Consider the following 17,928-nt stretch of genomic DNA (forward strand, 5'->3'; position numbering starts at 1 on the left):
CACACTGTAACAATGTCTTGATAAAATACTTTCAATTCACTTTTGATTATGTCTTCTACTAAAACCTTTTTATTTCCTTTCTCTCTTTTCTTTTCTTCACTCCTAAGCTATTTTTTTGTTTGTTTTTTGGGTCACACCCCGCATTGCTTAGGGGTTACTCCTGGCTGTCTGCTCAGAAACAGCTCCTGGCAGGCACGGGGGACCATATGGGACACCGGGATTCGAACCAACCACCGTTGGTCCTGGATTGGCCGCTTGCAAGGCAAACGCTGTGCTATCTCTCCGGGCCCCTCCTAAGCTATCTTTATTTATTTATTATTTTTTATATTTTTTCTTAACTAAATTATTTTTAAGCACATCATACAATACCATAAAAGTTAAGCATCCAACTACAACTATGACTAGATCTTTAATATGTATAAGTAGGCATGAGTTTGTATGTAGGATATTCCCCCTATGTTTGCCTAATCTATACTGTGAACAAACCATGCCTATATTGTATATAGCATCTCTCATATACCATCCCTCCCCCATTCAGAACTTCTGTCCTCTCATGCCCTCAGTACTGATCCATTATCTCTCCCTATTTAACCCTCTTTATCCTCAGTTCTTAACTCCTTAGGAACTGTGACTGCCCCTCTGCCTTGAAGAGCCACCATCTTGTTCCCAAAGAAAAAGACAACCTCTCATTCTCACATCTCTCACCTGGGACAGAAGGAGCAACCACCACTCCTGCTAACTCATTCTCACAGTCCGCTTTCACACACACACACACACACACACACACACACACACACACACACACACCAACATGGACTGGTACATGCTACCGAATTCAGTTCCAGAAGGACCCCAAGCTGATTCATTCTCAGCAGTCTGCTTTCATACACACACACACACACACACACACACACACACACACCAACATGGACTGGTACATGCTACCGGATTCAGTTCCAGAAGGACCCCAAGCTCAAGAAAACTACCAGCTCCCTTACCGCTACACACCATTTCTCAGTCTCAATAAAAAAGGGATAAAAATGTGCCCTGGATGTCATCCCTCACCAAGACTACCTCAAAGGACTTAAGCGGATATGGATAATTTTTCTATGTATGTTTAATTCCTTAATAGTTATGCTCTTAGTATGTCTACTTCCAAATGTAAAGATGTAAAAGTAGCCTCCTCCATCCCTTTTTTAAATCTTCTTAAATGGTTTAATTTTTTTTAAATTTTATTCATATATATATTTATGTATTTTTCTTTGCCTGTTCTGGTTTGCTTAGTGTGAATTATAAAAAAAATTCCTTACATGGGATAAAGGTCCAGGTCAAAACCAGGGCACAGAGATTGTACTGTCTGCCTTTCTTTTATTTTTCGGGCCACACCCGTTTGATGCTCAGGGGTTACTCCTGGCTAAGTGCTCAGAAATTGCTCCTGGCTTGGGGGGACCATATGGTATGCGGGGGGATCAAATCGTGGTCCTACCTTGGCTAGTGCTTGCAAAGCAACCACCTTACCTCTAGCGCCACCTCACTGGCCCAATGTCATTTTTAACCCTTAGTGTACCAACAATATAATATGTTATCATTCTTTTTTGTTTAGGAACACAGCGCTTATCTACTATTAATAAGAATCCAAAATGTTTATAATACAGGGAATCATCTCACCCTGAACATCAGTCATGGGAACTCGACATAGACCTCATTTGACGGACATCGACCATCCAACCCTGAACCCTAGGTACCAACTTTAGAACTGACACAGTTCCCACAGAAGCAACAGGAAATGAACTTCCTCTTGGAGGGGGGATCCCTAGTACAACTCTGGCACTAGCTTGCCCCTTGACCTGCTTATACAAAATTCTGAGGAGAAGGCAACAGCAACAACTTTACCTAAACAAAGGTTGCTTCAACTCATCACCTAATGGTGAGATGAAATCAGAAAACATTCCATCCTTTGATCTGAGTAAAAACTAATATTACTAAATACAGAAGACTCACAGCAATAACTGTGACTGAACAGAACTTCTGAAACCATAAAGACTCTATCCTCAACTACATCTTAGGACCTCAATATCTCAAATTATAAAAGACTGACTGACAACCATAATTGACCAGAGCATTTCTTAACACCATAAAAAGACCTTGTTCTATAATGAATAAGGCCAGAGTCTTAGAGGATCCCATGACAGTAATGCTTAGGAGGAGAGAACCCTTGTATCTTCCAGGCAGAGGAAATTTCCTTTCTAATTTTCCCAATACTTAATGTGCCTATGTAAAAAAAAATCACACCAATCCTCACTTCCTTTATTTAAATTTTTGATTAGTTCTGTTTTGCTTTATTGAATTTTGATTTTTTTCTAATTTTGTCCCTCCTCTCTTATATTCATAGTTCTAGATAGAGTCTCATCATCTTTATTTTTTTACTTTTTATTCTTCTTTTTCTTATCAACAGAACCATATAAATTTAATTACCTTGTTCTGCCACATAAATTGAGAAAAAAAGTGCCTGGTACCAAGGGCAAGCAATGTCACTAACATTGAGTCGAAAGAAAAACTGAAAAGCTCTTAATACTCAACCCAAAGTCAACAGCAATGGAATTAAGAAACCCAAACCACAACAAACTATGCACAAAAGAACCTGTTACATCAGCAGTCCAGGGGGTTAAAGGTGGAAGTACAGGATGCATGCTAAGAACAGGGGTGGTGGGTGGTCAACATGAGTAATGGGGATTTTCCCAACTCACTGGCACTAGATACCTTAAATATAACGGTAAAAGAGTTGTAAGTCACATTGGCCATTGTAAAAGCTATTTAAAAGAGATCATCATTTAAAGTTTTGGATTTTCTTCTCATTGGAACTTAGCCATTACTGGTCATTAATAATTAACTCAAACGTTAATAATGAAACATTCCATATAGCACTTGCAAAAGTTTCAGCAACAGTTTAATGCAGGTGGCCCAGCCATGAACATCTTAAATATAGTCTGTATTTTTCTCTATTTGGGAAGAATTTGGGGACAGGAACAAAAGTAAGTGAAAGCATCCATTTTCATGTGCAGTATGTCTTGGTGGTGGTCCTTAAAGAAGGATGTGTCCTATGATATGTCCTGTGATGTCAATTTTCTATTTCTGAAAATGTCAGCATACCTTTCTCATTTGTTCAATGGCTTTGCTACCTATGCATGGTTTGTATTCTAGTCTAGGCTATTCCCTATATTCTGCCTCCTAGAATAATACTGTGTTGATTAGTTTCTTGATTAAATATAATTCTTCAGAAGACAGAAGTAAAACCTACATTTGCACTTCTTTTAGAAAACTCTATTACACTTTGTCTAATAGAACTTACAATTTCTCTACTTGTTTCCATAACTTCGTGTACTGCAGATGTTTTCAGGATTCTATGGAGGCTTCATCATAGAAAATGAAAATTGGAAATATAAAAAAATTCTGTTTCCAGCTATAAAAACAATTGATGATTTGCCATAATTCTCCTAATTGAAAAGTATTTCATTATCATGTTTAAAATTATCTCTGTAATTTCACTGTTTCAACAGGTATGTTATCTTAGCACCTAAAGTATTCCATATCGGTGCCTCTGAAAATGTAGTGGTTCAAGTTCACGGATATGCAGAGTCATTTGCTGTGTCTGTTGCTATTAAAAGTTATCCTGACCAACTTTTCACCTATTCTCGAGGCCAAGTATATTTATCTCCTGAAAATGAATTTCAAGGCTCTACGAACCTAACTGTATGTATGCATTTCTTTCACATGTCAAATCGTTCTTTGGAAAGCACAACAACACTCATAGATATGATATTGCTACCTGGTAGTTGTGTAGATCGATATGTGATACATCACATTTTCAATGAGTTCACTGATTGATGAGATGTAAGTGCTGTGTATTTAAACACAGTGATATGTGGGAAATTTTAGAGAATTTTCTATAGAATTGAGGATCACATAAGTCTACATAAGTTTTACTGAGTCAAGTAAAAGTCATATAGGTAAAAATGTTTGGTGACATGAAAACTAAGTCAACAATTAAACCAATTTCAAACTGAGATGATAAATGCTAGTAAAGATCATTTATTTTCCTATTTAAATATATTTATTGTATTGTATACTTACACTATACATTTAAATGTTTTATATATGTATTTAAATGTGATATATTTTTAACTTTCCTTTAACAATTGTAAAAGAGGGCTGAAGCGATAGCACAGTGGTAGGGGATTGCCTTACATGCAACTGACCCAGGACAGACCTTGGTTGAAAAACCAGTGTCCCAGATGGTCCCCCAAACCAGGAATTATTTCTGATCGCATAGTCTGCAGAAGTCCCTGAAAGTCATCATGTGTGGAAAAAAGAAAAGAAAAAGGAAAAAAAGAAAAGACATTGAAAATATTTGGAGTAAAAGATATCTATAAAGACATACAGGCTTGATGTTTGTTCTCTAAAAATGCAGTGAATAGAGCCCGGAGAGATAGCACAGCGGTGTTTGCCTTGCAAGCAGCCGATCCAGGAACAAAGGTGGTTGGTTCGAATACCAGTGTCCCATATGGTCCCCCGTGCCTGCCAGGAGCTATTTCTGAGCAGACAGCCAGGATTAACCCCTGAGCACCGCCGGGTTTGGCCCGAAAACCAAAAAAAAAAAAAAAAAAAAATGCAGTGAATAGAGAGCATTTGAACATTCCTTTTATTAATACATATTAGAATAGTTTTTAAATATTCTAAAATATATTTTATTAAATAATATACTGATGTTATGGATTTTAATTAATTCATTTATTTATTAATGTTAATTTATTAAATAATTAAATACTATAATAGTTTCGGAAACATTCTGGTTTCTAGATAAAAATGGTTTACCTTTAGACTACCTATTGAAGGATCCTCATATTTATGTTTGAATGAAAGAAAAATTTTTTTTTCAAAATGAGGAATATGTCGAATGAAAAGAAGTGTGGGGACACTTATAATATCTTATTACTGTGTATTAACCAGATGCAATATAACTCAAAAGGACTACATAATAACTATAAAGTAACAACGCTTAACTTTTTATTAATAAAACAGGTGCAACCCAAAGACTTGTCTGGAGGCCCAAATGCAGTTTCACATGTTTATTTAGAAGCGACATGTGCTCACTTTTCAAAATCAACACCTATTCCTCTGTGCTATGATAATGGATTCATCTTCATCCAGACAGATAAATCGATGTATTGTTCACGTGAGCCAGGTAGGAAGAACGTCTGTCATGTGGTGGTGATAGTGTGAGAGGGTTACATAGACTTAATTAATATCTGTGCTTTGGGTGAAGAAAGTCAATGCGCTTTCACCAACCAGGAAGATGTAAAACACGCACCACCACTCAACTCTAGTCTTAGTTCAGTTTGTCTTTCTGCCTCACAATCACTCACCTACTACCAGTTGATCAGCCCAATTTTGTAGTCAACATCCATTCACTTCTTGTCATAGGAGTCTGTCTATTCCCTTGATTTGTTTCTTTATATTCCACATGAGTTTGATTCGGTTGTCCAAAACTTGTTTTCCCCTGACTTAGTTCTATCAACCTTGAAGCAGAATTTATAATTTGATCTTTCCTTACTGAATCTTAATATCACACACTATATAAACACTTTTATTCTTTATTCACTTTTATCATGATTTTAAATGAAATTGGGGGGGCAAAATAATTCTGAGGAATGACAAAATAAATAGACAAAGGTGCTCTTTTCCTTTATTAGATCAATAATTCAGGTGGGACCATGGCTTATAGTGAGTTATATTTTGTGTGGGAATAAAAGAAGCTAATTCTAAACCTTTGAAAATAATGCAGAATTGTGAAGACTAATGAATTAAAACTAAAAAAGCACCTTTCTTAGAATGATGCCAAGGTTCCTTTTAAAATATTTTTTATTCTGAGGTCATGAATTATAGACTGTAAAGTTAAATGTTAGTATGTCTTGTGTTCGGTTTTGAGCTAGCAGGCAATTACCCCTGAGTGCTCAGGAATTACTCCTGGTGGTACTCAGGAGACCATGTGGAATGGTGAAAATCGAACCCAATGTGCTGGTGCATGCAAGGCAAACTCCCTACCTGCGATAGTACCACACCCCATTAAGTCAATTTTCCCTTGAAAAGGATTTATTTTTAATACTAATTCCCTATTTGACATTTTACTCTTTCTGGGTAAAACACTTGAGAGAGTTATAAATGTGCATTCCATCCCTTGAACTATCAGTCACTTTGCTTTTACTTCCACACTGAACATTATAAAGAAAGTTGCAATAGTCACTAGTCATATTTACTTTGGGAACTGTCGCAATGTTTCCATGGAACAACTTTTGTTTTCTTTTAATAAGTGACTTTTATTTTTACTAATTACCTCACTAAGCAAAAAGACGATCATGGGCATGGACTTGATGAAGCATTATTTCATGATTAATATTTAATGAATATTTTATGAAGATGGTGGATGGTAATATGATAATTAAGCAAGAAAAGTTGGACATCACCACCAGGATTTTAAAAATAGGCATGATCCCCTGGCAATCATTAACCCAATCTCAGAGACCCTGCTCTGTTTCTTGACTACCTGAGATGATGGTTGTGTGTTGAAAAAAATTCTTTTTTTATTTTTTAAATTAAATAACATATTTATTTAACCACCATGACTACAAACATGTTTGCAGTTAAATTTTAAAAAGTTCTGACCTTAACCTTCTCCCTTCCACTTGTCAATTCCTTATTAGATGATCAGATGTGCAGTTTATTTCCTAACTTTCTTTCTGGTTTAAATGCATTGCTGGCTTTGTTGACCAGCCTATCTAGTCAATTTTTCTTTCTCTAAAATAATTTTGGGAACGAGTAAGCTAGTGTCTTTCTCAGATATTAGTAACATAATTTATAGTGGGTGAATTATCTTTAAATTCATAAATAGATACTTAAGTTAAACCCTGACAAGTTTTATAGTGAAAGGAATATTGCGCCTAACAATACAGAATTCACATCCAGCACTCACATTCTTCTTTTCCTTCAAATGTGTCTGTAGTTTCTTTCTTACTTGTACTTCAATCTTCGTGGCCTCATACAATAGACTTACTGATACTATTATCAGCAATTTAGAGTTGAACAAATATTTTTAAATGATGTTTATTTACAGTGAAAGTTAGAGCTTATGCACTGGATGAAGACCTAAAGCCATCCCAAAGAGAAGTTACCTTAACTTTTATAGTGAGTATGGCATGGATTCTGATCAAAATTGACCTTTGTATTTTACTCTATTAATAATTTTGTATTTTTAACAAGTGTGTCATTAACTTTTACATATCATGGAATAACAAGAGTTTTGTTAGCCTTAATGTGTGGCACAAGATAGTTTTAGTATCATTTTATTCCACTTAGCACAAAGTTCTGTGGGCAAATGTTAGTTGCAATATATTGTGAAGGCCCATTAAAGTGTACCTTCAAAGACTGATTTTTAAATGGTCCTGTTAAATTTTCGTAGTCCCTTCTTACTTGTGAAGTGTGGGCAGATGTGGTGAGGGTCATGTAGAAGTACACTTTGACATGCCTGTAAGGACTCTGTGCTGAGCATTATATCATGACAACTTTCGCAGAGCACTATAAACAATGCCTCTTTTGAAGAGGAAAGGCTGAGATACACAGAATTTAAGTAACCATCAGACTGTTCTGATACTGAACAACTGATTATATCAGTTTAATAGGGTAAACCTGATCAGGGAACATTTAGGACCAGTAGCAGAATAGTTCTGAGGAGGAAGAAAACAAAACCAATCATTAAATCATTCTGAAAACAAGAAAGTAGGTCCTGTTCTTGATCTTTTCTCTATTTATTTAATATATATTTACTTTAGCACCATGATTACAAACATGTTTGTAGTTCGGTTCCAGTCATTAAAAGAATACAACCCCTTCACGGGTTTCCACAAAGAGTGATCCCTAACCATAGTCAATCACACATTATATTTACATTATGTTATCATGTTGTTAAGTACTGTTATGGTATATTATCTTGTTATGTTATGTTATTACATTATATTATACTATGTCATATCATATCTTATATCATATTAGGTCATATCATGTTATGCCATATAATTTTACATTATCTTATAATGTTCTGTTATGCTATGTTATGTTATGTTGTCTCATATCATATCAGATCATGACCACATATTTATAAGTTGCTTTAAAATCAAACTTGATTTTTCTTTTGACTTGTAGGATCCAGAAGGAAATGAAACTTCCATAGTAGGACAAAGTATATTCCCTGGGATTACCACTTTTCATGATTTCCATATGCAACCTTCTCCTAAGTATTTTAAATTATTTGTTTTCAAAATTGTTTATGCTGAAAGCAATAGAGATGCTTGGTTTTGTGACTATGCTGATAGAGCCATTGACATATGGCTTAACAGATTTAAAGTAACTTCTGTAAGGAAGTGCGGTTCTATTTTGGGAGACCGGAGCAATACCACAGAGAATAGGGCATTTGGCATGCACATGCTGACCTGGGTTTGATCTCCAGCATCCCACTGGGTACCCTGAGGACTACCAAGAATGCCCTGAGAACCACAGGTTGTGGCCCCAAGCAAAAAAACTTGGTTATGTTTTCTGAGGCCCAATAAGTATCTATTCTAGTAGAAGGTTGTTAAGTTGACTCTTAGGTACTTGATATTTGGGAATTCTTTTTAAAATACATTTGTCTCATTTATTCCTTCTCATTTGCTTTATTAATTACACGTATAATTGCATCAAGATTTTGTCATTCACATTTTTAGCCTTTTGCTTTCTATTTTGGTTTCTTGTTTCTGCGAGAGCTTAATTTCTCCAAAGTAGATCCTTTGAGGTTTTTTCTTGGCTGATTACTACAGAAAGGGATTCCAGGACTGTACTAAATAATAGTGGAGCAAGTGGACATGCTTGCCTTATGACTGACCTCAAATAAAGGAGTTTCCTGTGGGGGTTGTTGTTGTCCTTGAATATAATGCTGTGTGTGGGTTTGTTACATATAGTCACTGTTAACTAAAGGCACATTTTTTCTATCACTATTTTATTGAATGAGTCATGAATGATGGTGAATTTTAAAAGTTTTCTCTACATCATTGATTGAGTCATTCTTACAGCCCTGAAATAAACTGTATTTAACTGTGTTGTATGACCCATTAGATATATTGTTGAGGAAGGCTGGAAGTATAACACAGCCTGCAGGTTGCTTTACTTCTTTTCAGCTAAATTAGACTCAATTCCAGGCATTTTTGAAAAGTCCACTGAGATTTCAAGGGTGATCCTGAATGCAGAGTTAGGAGTACCCTCTGAAAACAGCCAAGTGTTACCCCCAAAAGGATTTGTGGAGGATCTTGAATTCATCGGGGATATATTTTATTGTTTTATTATTTGGTGATAGCTCTGCCTAATTAGATATGAAAATAATGTTGGTTTCATAGAAATCCAGTGTTATGAAGTATTCCTACTTTGGGAAGAGCTTGATGGGGAGAGCGAGAAAGATTTGTTTGAAGGTTTGTTAGAACTCACTAGTGAACCTATCTGGACATGGACTTTTGCTCTTGAGGATTTTGGAAATTAGTTTCAATGTCCTTTATTGTTATTGGCATGGTGAATTTTTCTACTTTATTCTGATTCAACATTGGGATATTGTGTATCTCTGAGAACTCAGGTATTTCTTCTTGATTCTTTAGTTGAAAGGCATATATTGAGCAACTGCTTTGATGGTCCTTCTGAGATGTCTGTTGTCATTTCATCCCTTTCATATCTGATCTGATTAATTTGTTTTGTAATTCACTAGCTTCTGAGACTAAGGGCATTTCAATTTTATTTTTTCATATAAGACGTTAACTTCTATTATCATGTATCCTGTGTATTCATTTATTGGTTTCCATAGCATTGGTATATAATATCTGCTCTGATTTTTATTATTTTCAACCAAAATTATTTTTAATTCAGTGCTGTCAATTTACTTTTCACCTTTTTGGTTCTGTAATTCCTCTGAACTCATTTCTGACTTGCTATGTAAGACTGTCTTGCTATGAACTTATCTTTGGCTCCAATTTTATTGCATCTATAGGAGTTTACTCATAGATTCTGATTGTTTGTGTCTTCAATATCATTCTTCTCAGGGTATATATTTGTTTATTCTTTAATATCTTCTTTGGGAAGGCATCTTTCATGATACATGCATTTTTCAACTATTAGTGTCTAACTTTGGTTTTTGTTTGTTTGTTTTGGGCCACACCTGGTGGTGGTAGGGAGTTACCCTTGTCTTTGTGCTCAGAAATCACTTCTGGCAGGGTCAGGGGAGACTATGAAATTCCATGAATCAAAGCAGGGTTCTTCTCAGATCAGCCGAGTGCAAGGCAAAAGCCCTACCTCTGTGCTATTGCTCCAGTCCTCAGTTTCTAACTTTTTAAGGCTAATTTTACCTCGATGTCTCTATATTTTATAAAGAGATTTTTATGTGATTTCTAATTTTGTGAATTTGTGTCCAATTGTATGATTTTAATTGATAAATATAAAACATTGACTGAATAATAGATATAATCAGTGTGCAAATTAAATATATATTCTTTAATGATGTAAATCAGAATCAATCCTAGAGGTTATCTGGAAACTGTATGAGGTTCCAACGATCAAATCATATCAGCAGTGTGCAAGGCAAACAATTTACATACATATATCATCTGGTCTTAATACCAAAAATTTTTTTTCTGATGATCCTAACAAAGTTTCCCAGTAGATCATATATTTTATTTTATTTTTATAGTAATTTTTATTTTGACCTAAGTGTATTACTTATCTTTCACAGTAATATTGTAGGTATATATTAAAATTGAATCAAGGTAATTCCCATCAACAAAGTTGTCCTCCCCAATCCCCATTCCCATCTTGCATCCCACATCCCCCACCCTCACCCCCTGGACTGCTAGTATAAGTGATCCCCTCTGTGTCTAACTTACTACTTAGTGATCAAACAACTGTTTGGTCTTGGTACTCTCCATTATTTCCCCCTCAAATTGAGAGACGGAACTAGATAATACAGGTTATGTGGTTCTGTTTGAAGAAAAGAAAACAATAAAATGGGGTAAAAATCAAATAAGTCAAAATATACCCAAACATTTTATATTCCTTCACAGTTATGGTTTATGGACAATTAAAGCTAAATACAAAGAAGACTTCACAACAACTGGAACAGCACATTTTCAGATGGACCCCCATGGTAACTTCTGTGAATAAATGATATTTCCAATGCCTAATTTTAAGAATGGTTTACAAAATTTTCATAACCTCAAAACTAGTTAGGAACAGAAGAGGTCCAATAAAGGGAAGCCAACAGAAGCATCATGGGAAATGATAACCAAGATTTTTGGTCTGGCTTACCTCAGTTCAATCACTGAATTCTACAGTGGATAAAAGTCTATGGGAGGATAGGATAAAATTGTGTCTTAGCAAGAAACTCCTAGGGTTCCTTAGTCTCGTCCCCTCATAGAAATACAGTGGAGGAGTTGTAGACTGGACAAAATGGGCAGACTTATCAAGTCTCACCACTATTTTGTCCACACAGACTTGAGAGTGAGCATGTATCTCTGAAAAGCCAGTAACCACTTGATTCCACCAACTCTCAAAACTCAGTGTGGTTCCTGAAATATGACAAATTTAAGAAATTCTAATTAGTTCTACTTGCATATGCTAACAGGATAACTATTATTTCAATTCCTGTTCTTTTAATAACTGTTACATCCTCGCATTCATACTCATTAGATAATTGAATTTATATTTTACATAAATCATTTAAACCATAGTTTCTGCACATTGGGTTGATGAAGTGGTGAGTCATTTAAATTAGAAAGAAGATCAATGGCATGTACAAATGTCAACATTTACCATATTAAATAAAGCACACAGAAGAATAGTCGCTGAAGCGGTTCGACTCATAATTTGGCTCAACATATGAACTATCTGCCTTGGACTCTGTTCTAGTCACAAAGAACTTACTCTGTTTATTTCTTTGCCAATCCATTAGAGGGCAATTTTCTCTGACACAGAGAGGAGCAGACACAACAGTGAGACTTTTAGGATCTTTAGCACCAACCTTACTCACCCTGGTCAGTAGTTTTCTTTAAATCATGTTCTAAAGATAATAACTAGAGTCTAGAGTTAGTAAATAAAAGTTTAAGTTTCATGCTCCATTTCAGTCAATGGAAGCTATTTAAAGAAAAAAAATGTTTTATAATTTAACAAATGTCTATGAAACGTTTATATATGGCACAGGTTTACAAAGATAAGAAAGATTATTTTATTTTGTAAAATAATTGTCAGACTCCTTTTTTGCATTAGCAAACTTTTTAAAATAATGTTTTCTTGTCTACATTCCACTTTAACTATTCAATATCTTCATATATATATATTAATAAGGAATTATTTCGCTTCTAAACTCAAACACATTTAATGCTTCGTATAGTACATCAAAGGCATATTTTGTTCTTTACAGTAAGTTATCTGAAAACATTATGACATAATTACAGGATACACACAAAATTCAATATATCAGCATGATGCAACTACTCAGTTCTGAATCCAGTGCATTATTTATAAGAAACCACAACGGCACTATTCTTATACATGAACATGGATTGTAGTTCTCAGGTTAAATGCTATTAATACCTGATAGTGGTAGTTTGACAACTATTTTACAAAATAAAATAAAATAGCATGGATTATTAAATAAAATATCATAGATGACAACCAAAAAAGAAAATGAACTGTGACAAAAAACGTTACACCAATTGAATTATTAGAATTACATTTATGACATTTGCTTCTGACTAGACAGAAAACAATGAAACTAATATTTTATCTAAAAAAAAGTACTCAAGGGTGAATACACGGAGCAGGTGCAATTTCTTGGGTATTTTTCTAGCATAGAAATACAATGAAAATTGAATGAGCTTGGCATAAAGTTTCATGGTTAAAAGGCTGACCTGTCTAAGAAAGAGCAAAGCCTTATCAGACCCTTGAAACTACCGTAACTATTGATACTCACTCTCAGGCATTAAAAGACCCTAGAGGAACTGAGCCATTTCCATCTAACCCAGCTTCCAATGTGTCACTAAGAAAATACATTAGCAGGGTCGCAGAAAAAAAAAAAGAAAGAAAGATTAGAACTTGGCTTCAAGAAATTCAACCTTAAATAGTAGCATTGCAGCATTACAGGAGGAACAGAAACCTCATAGGAGATTAAGAGGCATCTCCAGCATATGAATAGTTGGGTAGCATGAGAGAAAGATGCCCTTGGTATTGATGTTGGTCTATGCACTTGCATTCAAATATTTTTTCTTGAAGCATGCTACATTTTAAACTGTGTAAATTTTTGCTCAAAATTAGATGGATGGTCTTCCCAAATGAACATATTACTTGAACCAGAAGATAACTTTATCAGCTATAAAAACTTTGAGGACTTCAAGATTACTATAAGAGCTGGGTAAGAAAGGATTTTCTGGTTCATCTTGACTTCCAAATGCAAACATATTAGATATGAAGCATAAAATATAGATGAATGCTAGTGCATGGTTGGTGTTCAATGTTCAAAAAAATAAAACGGCTAGGATTGAAAATGGTGACCATAATTGTTGGAAGTTTAGATTCAAGTGTGTGAAGTGTATTTGCTGAGAATGGTAAAGCAAATTCTTGAACTTTTTATAATCTCAAAGCAAAACTAAAAGCTAAAGATGAAATATCTTGTTAACTAAGTGTCTAGCACTGCTCAAATCATAAAATTATGTGAAAGCATTTGTTATTTTTATTTGTGACATAGCTAATAGATTAATTGATTATAACCATTATGAAAAGCCATTATAAAGTTTTTGTAAGAGCACTGGCATACTGCTTTAATTTTAGATCAATTTAAATAGGATGAAATCATACTTTTCTTTGATTCAAAAGTTATGAATGAGACTAGCTTAAAAATAACTTTCTTTACATCTATGTGAGGCAAATATGCTGTTCCCCTTCTTAAAAAGTACCACAATGTCTCCTAATTGTCACATAAGTTCTTAAGCTCATCTTTAAACCATGTTACTGTAAAGATAAAAATCATGGGAAGATGAACACGTTCATTCCATCCCACTAGGACTCGAATTCTTCATTTATCAAATGGAATAAAATTATGTCTCTAATAAGATATTAGCAGGAATCAAAGGCCTTGGACACACGTGTGGAGTAGAGGTGGAACTCAAATCGATGTACCTCTGAAGAAAAAACTACTAAAACACGGAACACAAACTACAATTGAAATTTGGGAGGGGTTATTCAACCATACCAAATGGTGTCCAGGGCTTCCACCTGGCTCTGAGAGCAGGAATTACACTAGGAGAGCATTTGGGGACCCTATGGGATGGCTGGGATTGAACTCGGGCACACTGATAGCAAGGCAAAAGCCCTACCAGCTGGGTTCTAGCTCTAGATCAGGGGACTCAAAATCAATTTACCTGGGGGCTGCAGGAGGCAAAGTCAGGGTGAGGCAGGGCCGCATCAGGGATTTCACAAAAGAAACAAATGGGGGGGGAGAGGGACAGTGGGCAGGAGCAGCGGAAATGAGGTCTGCGCTAGGCGCAAAGTATTCGCGATTATACACTTACCAAATATTCGCAATAAAACTCACATTAGTAAGAAAAAAATTGCAAAAAATCGCATTAAACATTTGCATACCCTGAACAGAACTGCGAATGTTTAATGCGATTCTTTCTTACTAATGCGATTTTCATTGCAATTATTCGGTAAGCAAATAATCGTCATAGTGCAATATTTGAAGGCCGACTGCGGGCCACAAAATGTTGTACAGAGGGCCGCAAACGGCTGCGGACCCCGTTTTTGAGACCCCTGCCATGGACCCTTCAGTTAAACTTTTAAATGTACCTGGTGCTGGGATTATACTTGAAATATTGTTAGTCTGAAGCTCTCACTGACATCTTTAAATCACGGTGACTAAATTTTCAAAAAAAATTAAAAGAGAGGAAATTTAAAAAAATCTATCTTAGCTAAGCACCACTGAGCTCTATCAATGAAATGTTAGTAGACAAGAACACTCTTCAGAGCAAAAAGCAAAATTTCTGTGGTTCTATTTGATCTCCTTAATGTCATTGTTTATTAAAAATAGAATTATATTATTTTACCAGACATTATGATATTAGTATTACCGAGGTGGATATGTTTGTCTTCTTTGGAATAAGAGAAAATTTAGATGATAATTTAGAAGATACGATGCTTGCAGGGATACAAATAACAAAGGTAAGATGGATTCAGGCAAAATGTATTTTGCAATAAATTTCATCAGATACATAATTTTCCCAAATCAAAGCCTCCAATTTTAAATAGAATGATTCACGATTTTACCTCAAAGATTTTTAGTTCCACCCAAAAGTTTTTTCTTCTTATCTTACAAGATAGCCTAAATGTTGGGGCTTAAAAGGAATGACTGAAATGTTAAGAAGTAGGGTACTTTCTAGATTTATATTTGTGCTTTGTTGTATCTCTTGATATTTCTACTATTTCATTATCAAATGGAGCTTTTTCAAATTCATGAAAGGATAATGTATTGTTCCTTCTATGTGAGATATTCTGTAATACAACCCCTAACTTTTTGTCCTCTTCTTGAAAAACAGCTTCTTGATGGATTTGCACAAGTCCATTTTAATACCTCCCAGGAATTAAAATTATTAAATAAAACACTAGAAGAAATAAATAACAAGTACCTGAATATCTTTGTGGAAGTAAAGGAACGTAAGTTTCTAAAATCATAAGAACATTTATTCCTTGAGCTCTTCTTTGCATTTATTCCCACTTTCCCTTGTCTGTTGTTTTCGTTGGAGTGACTTGGTTCCCATAGTTGGTTCTGGTCTTCACTGGAAATCACACATCAATTTGCAGCCCACACATTTTAGCTTGGGGCTCACCTGGGTTGCATACTTCCATTTTGCAGGCTGGTAGTAGTGCTCCTCCATGGTGATCTTAAATCTCTTTCTTATTTGAAAGTTTAGATATCATTTGCTAAGTTATACTGGTTCCGTGTTGGGTAAGTGTAGGTGCTCTTTCAAAATACAGCTCCATGCTGATGGGGTGCCCATATCAGACATCGTTTTGTAATGTTGATCCTCTCTGTTCCCAACCCAACTCATCCATGAATGATTTGCACTTCATGTTACCAGTAAGAGCAGACAATCATGATACATGGAATTTACCCTGCAACAAACAAACTAAAGTTAAAGTATTAAAATAATGAATGTGCCCTAGCTATTAGGGTGGTTTCTTACAGATTATTAGAGTTAACTCATACCTTCTGCCACACCACCCAGTATTTGAATGACACCTTTGAAATGAATATCACGTGGGAGTGTTTCCCCCAACAGTTTTATGGGCAGGTGGAGGATGTGAGGCTCTTTTCATTACTTGAAGCGCCATATGATAAATCATCTGGCAAGTTGTCTGATCAGGAAAATGTAGCTGAAAATTGTGAATAAATATCTTAGCAACTTCCTGACAACCACACTTGAGGTTTGTGGAATGGTAAAACTCTTCCAAGATGACCATAGAAATCATCAGATATAGGTTATAGCTTTATATTAAATGTCAGGAATGAATGACTTGTTCTTGTCCCAATAAAGACAGACACAGAATAGAAACACAGGCAGATGGATGTTACAATGAATTTACCAATTTCTCAGACTGATGCTTGCTTTTTTAGCTGGGAGAATTACTTATAAAAGCAAAGACGCTAATGTTAAATACGTCCTCTTTCCATACTCAATGGATTTGTTTGCCTCACCTCTTGTCTTCAAGCCTGGGATTCCGTTTTCGATCAAGGTGAGATGACTAGAAAATCTAAGATGACCAAATGGTAAGCAAAGCAAGACATAGGTTTCAGAGATACCTTGCTCTAGTGTGGTCTGAAATAGAGTTACTTTAATGAGTGCTTGCTCAAGGAAATGAGGAATAGAAGAAGGAAATGATAAGGGCTGTGAAGAAAAATGTAGTCTCCAACTAATGAGGATAATAACTTATTCCAACACACAGCAAGTATTCAGTCAGCAATTCAGCAATTATACCTTACATTATCATGTTTCTCAATGCTTGAAATATAACCCTAGGTGAAAAGCCTTTGACCAATGAGTTAAATTCTTTTCCTCAGCACTTGGGAACGAAAGAGAAAGAATTTTAAGGTTTTCTTATTTAAAACCTCATTTTAATAAAGAATAAGTTTACTCATTTCTTATAGACATTAATGCAAATTATCCATTTAATGAATATGCCCCATCAGGTGCAAGTGAAGAACGTGGTTGGCCACGTTGTAAAAGGGATTGCTGTAACATTGAAAGCAAAAATAGTGGAGCAAATGACAAAGACAGACCTGAATATAAGACAAAGTGAAACAAATTCTGATGGAGTCGCCTCATTTACCATTAACATTCCCTCTGATGTCACCATACTGGATTTTCATGTAAGCAAAAGTCTCATGTGTTGAATTTCTTAGCACTTCGCTTTGTGAAGAAGATAGTGTACAAGAAACTTGTTGGTATTTCTTGGAAATTTTTGACTTGTGGCTATAAGAAATATAATTATATCTACTAAACTTACTATAAGTCTATCAGTTTTATATTTAAGTGGCTAGTTTTTGCTTGTTTTGCTAATGACATTGCTATTCAAATTTGGAAATTTAGAGAAAGAACTGTGCATAGAGTACATAATTTCAAGTTACCATCTTGTCCCTCAATTTGAGAACAGTAAAGATAATGCAACTGGCATGCTTTTTGAACAGAATGAGCATTTTGCATTTCCCAGTACTATATTATCTCTCAATCTCAAGCAAATATTTGTGTTTTGTTTTGTTTT

The 17,928-nt window shown here is 35.1% G+C and overlaps 2 protein-coding genes and 1 long non-coding RNA gene across 4 annotated transcripts in view; 2 read left to right on the forward strand and 1 right to left on the reverse strand.

Annotated features, from left to right (window-relative positions):
• The window catches only part of LOC126008815 (uncharacterized), a 74,420-nt gene extending 62,968 nt beyond the window's left edge, over window positions 1-11,452 (forward strand). The window contains exons 4-6 of one of the 2 annotated variants that reach the window (XR_007495853.1): window positions 7,169-7,239; window positions 8,254-8,345; window positions 11,181-11,452. This is a non-coding gene — a long non-coding RNA (uncharacterized LOC126008815). The remainder of the gene's footprint in view (window positions 1-7,168; window positions 7,240-8,253; window positions 8,346-11,180) is intronic. The other variant, XR_007495854.1, reaches the window with a different exon arrangement.
• The window catches only part of LOC126008810 (protein CutA homolog), a 484,819-nt gene that overhangs the window by 84,689 nt on the left and 382,202 nt on the right, over window positions 1-17,928 (reverse strand). The window lies entirely within an intron of this gene.
• LOC126009380 (complement C5-like) overlaps window positions 16,800-17,928 on the forward strand; it is a 131,102-nt gene continuing 129,973 nt past the window's right edge. The window contains exons 1-2 of the mRNA XM_049773787.1: window positions 16,800-16,902; window positions 17,357-17,536. Coding sequence (XP_049629744.1) covers window positions 16,846-16,902; window positions 17,357-17,536 — 237 coding nt within the window. The 5' untranslated portion in view covers window positions 16,800-16,845. The remainder of the gene's footprint in view (window positions 16,903-17,356; window positions 17,537-17,928) is intronic.

Source organism: Suncus etruscus, chromosome 5 (assembly GCF_024139225.1).
Source record: "Suncus etruscus isolate mSunEtr1 chromosome 5, mSunEtr1.pri.cur, whole genome shotgun sequence".
NCBI classification, from domain to species: domain Eukaryota; kingdom Metazoa; phylum Chordata; class Mammalia; order Eulipotyphla; family Soricidae; genus Suncus; species Suncus etruscus.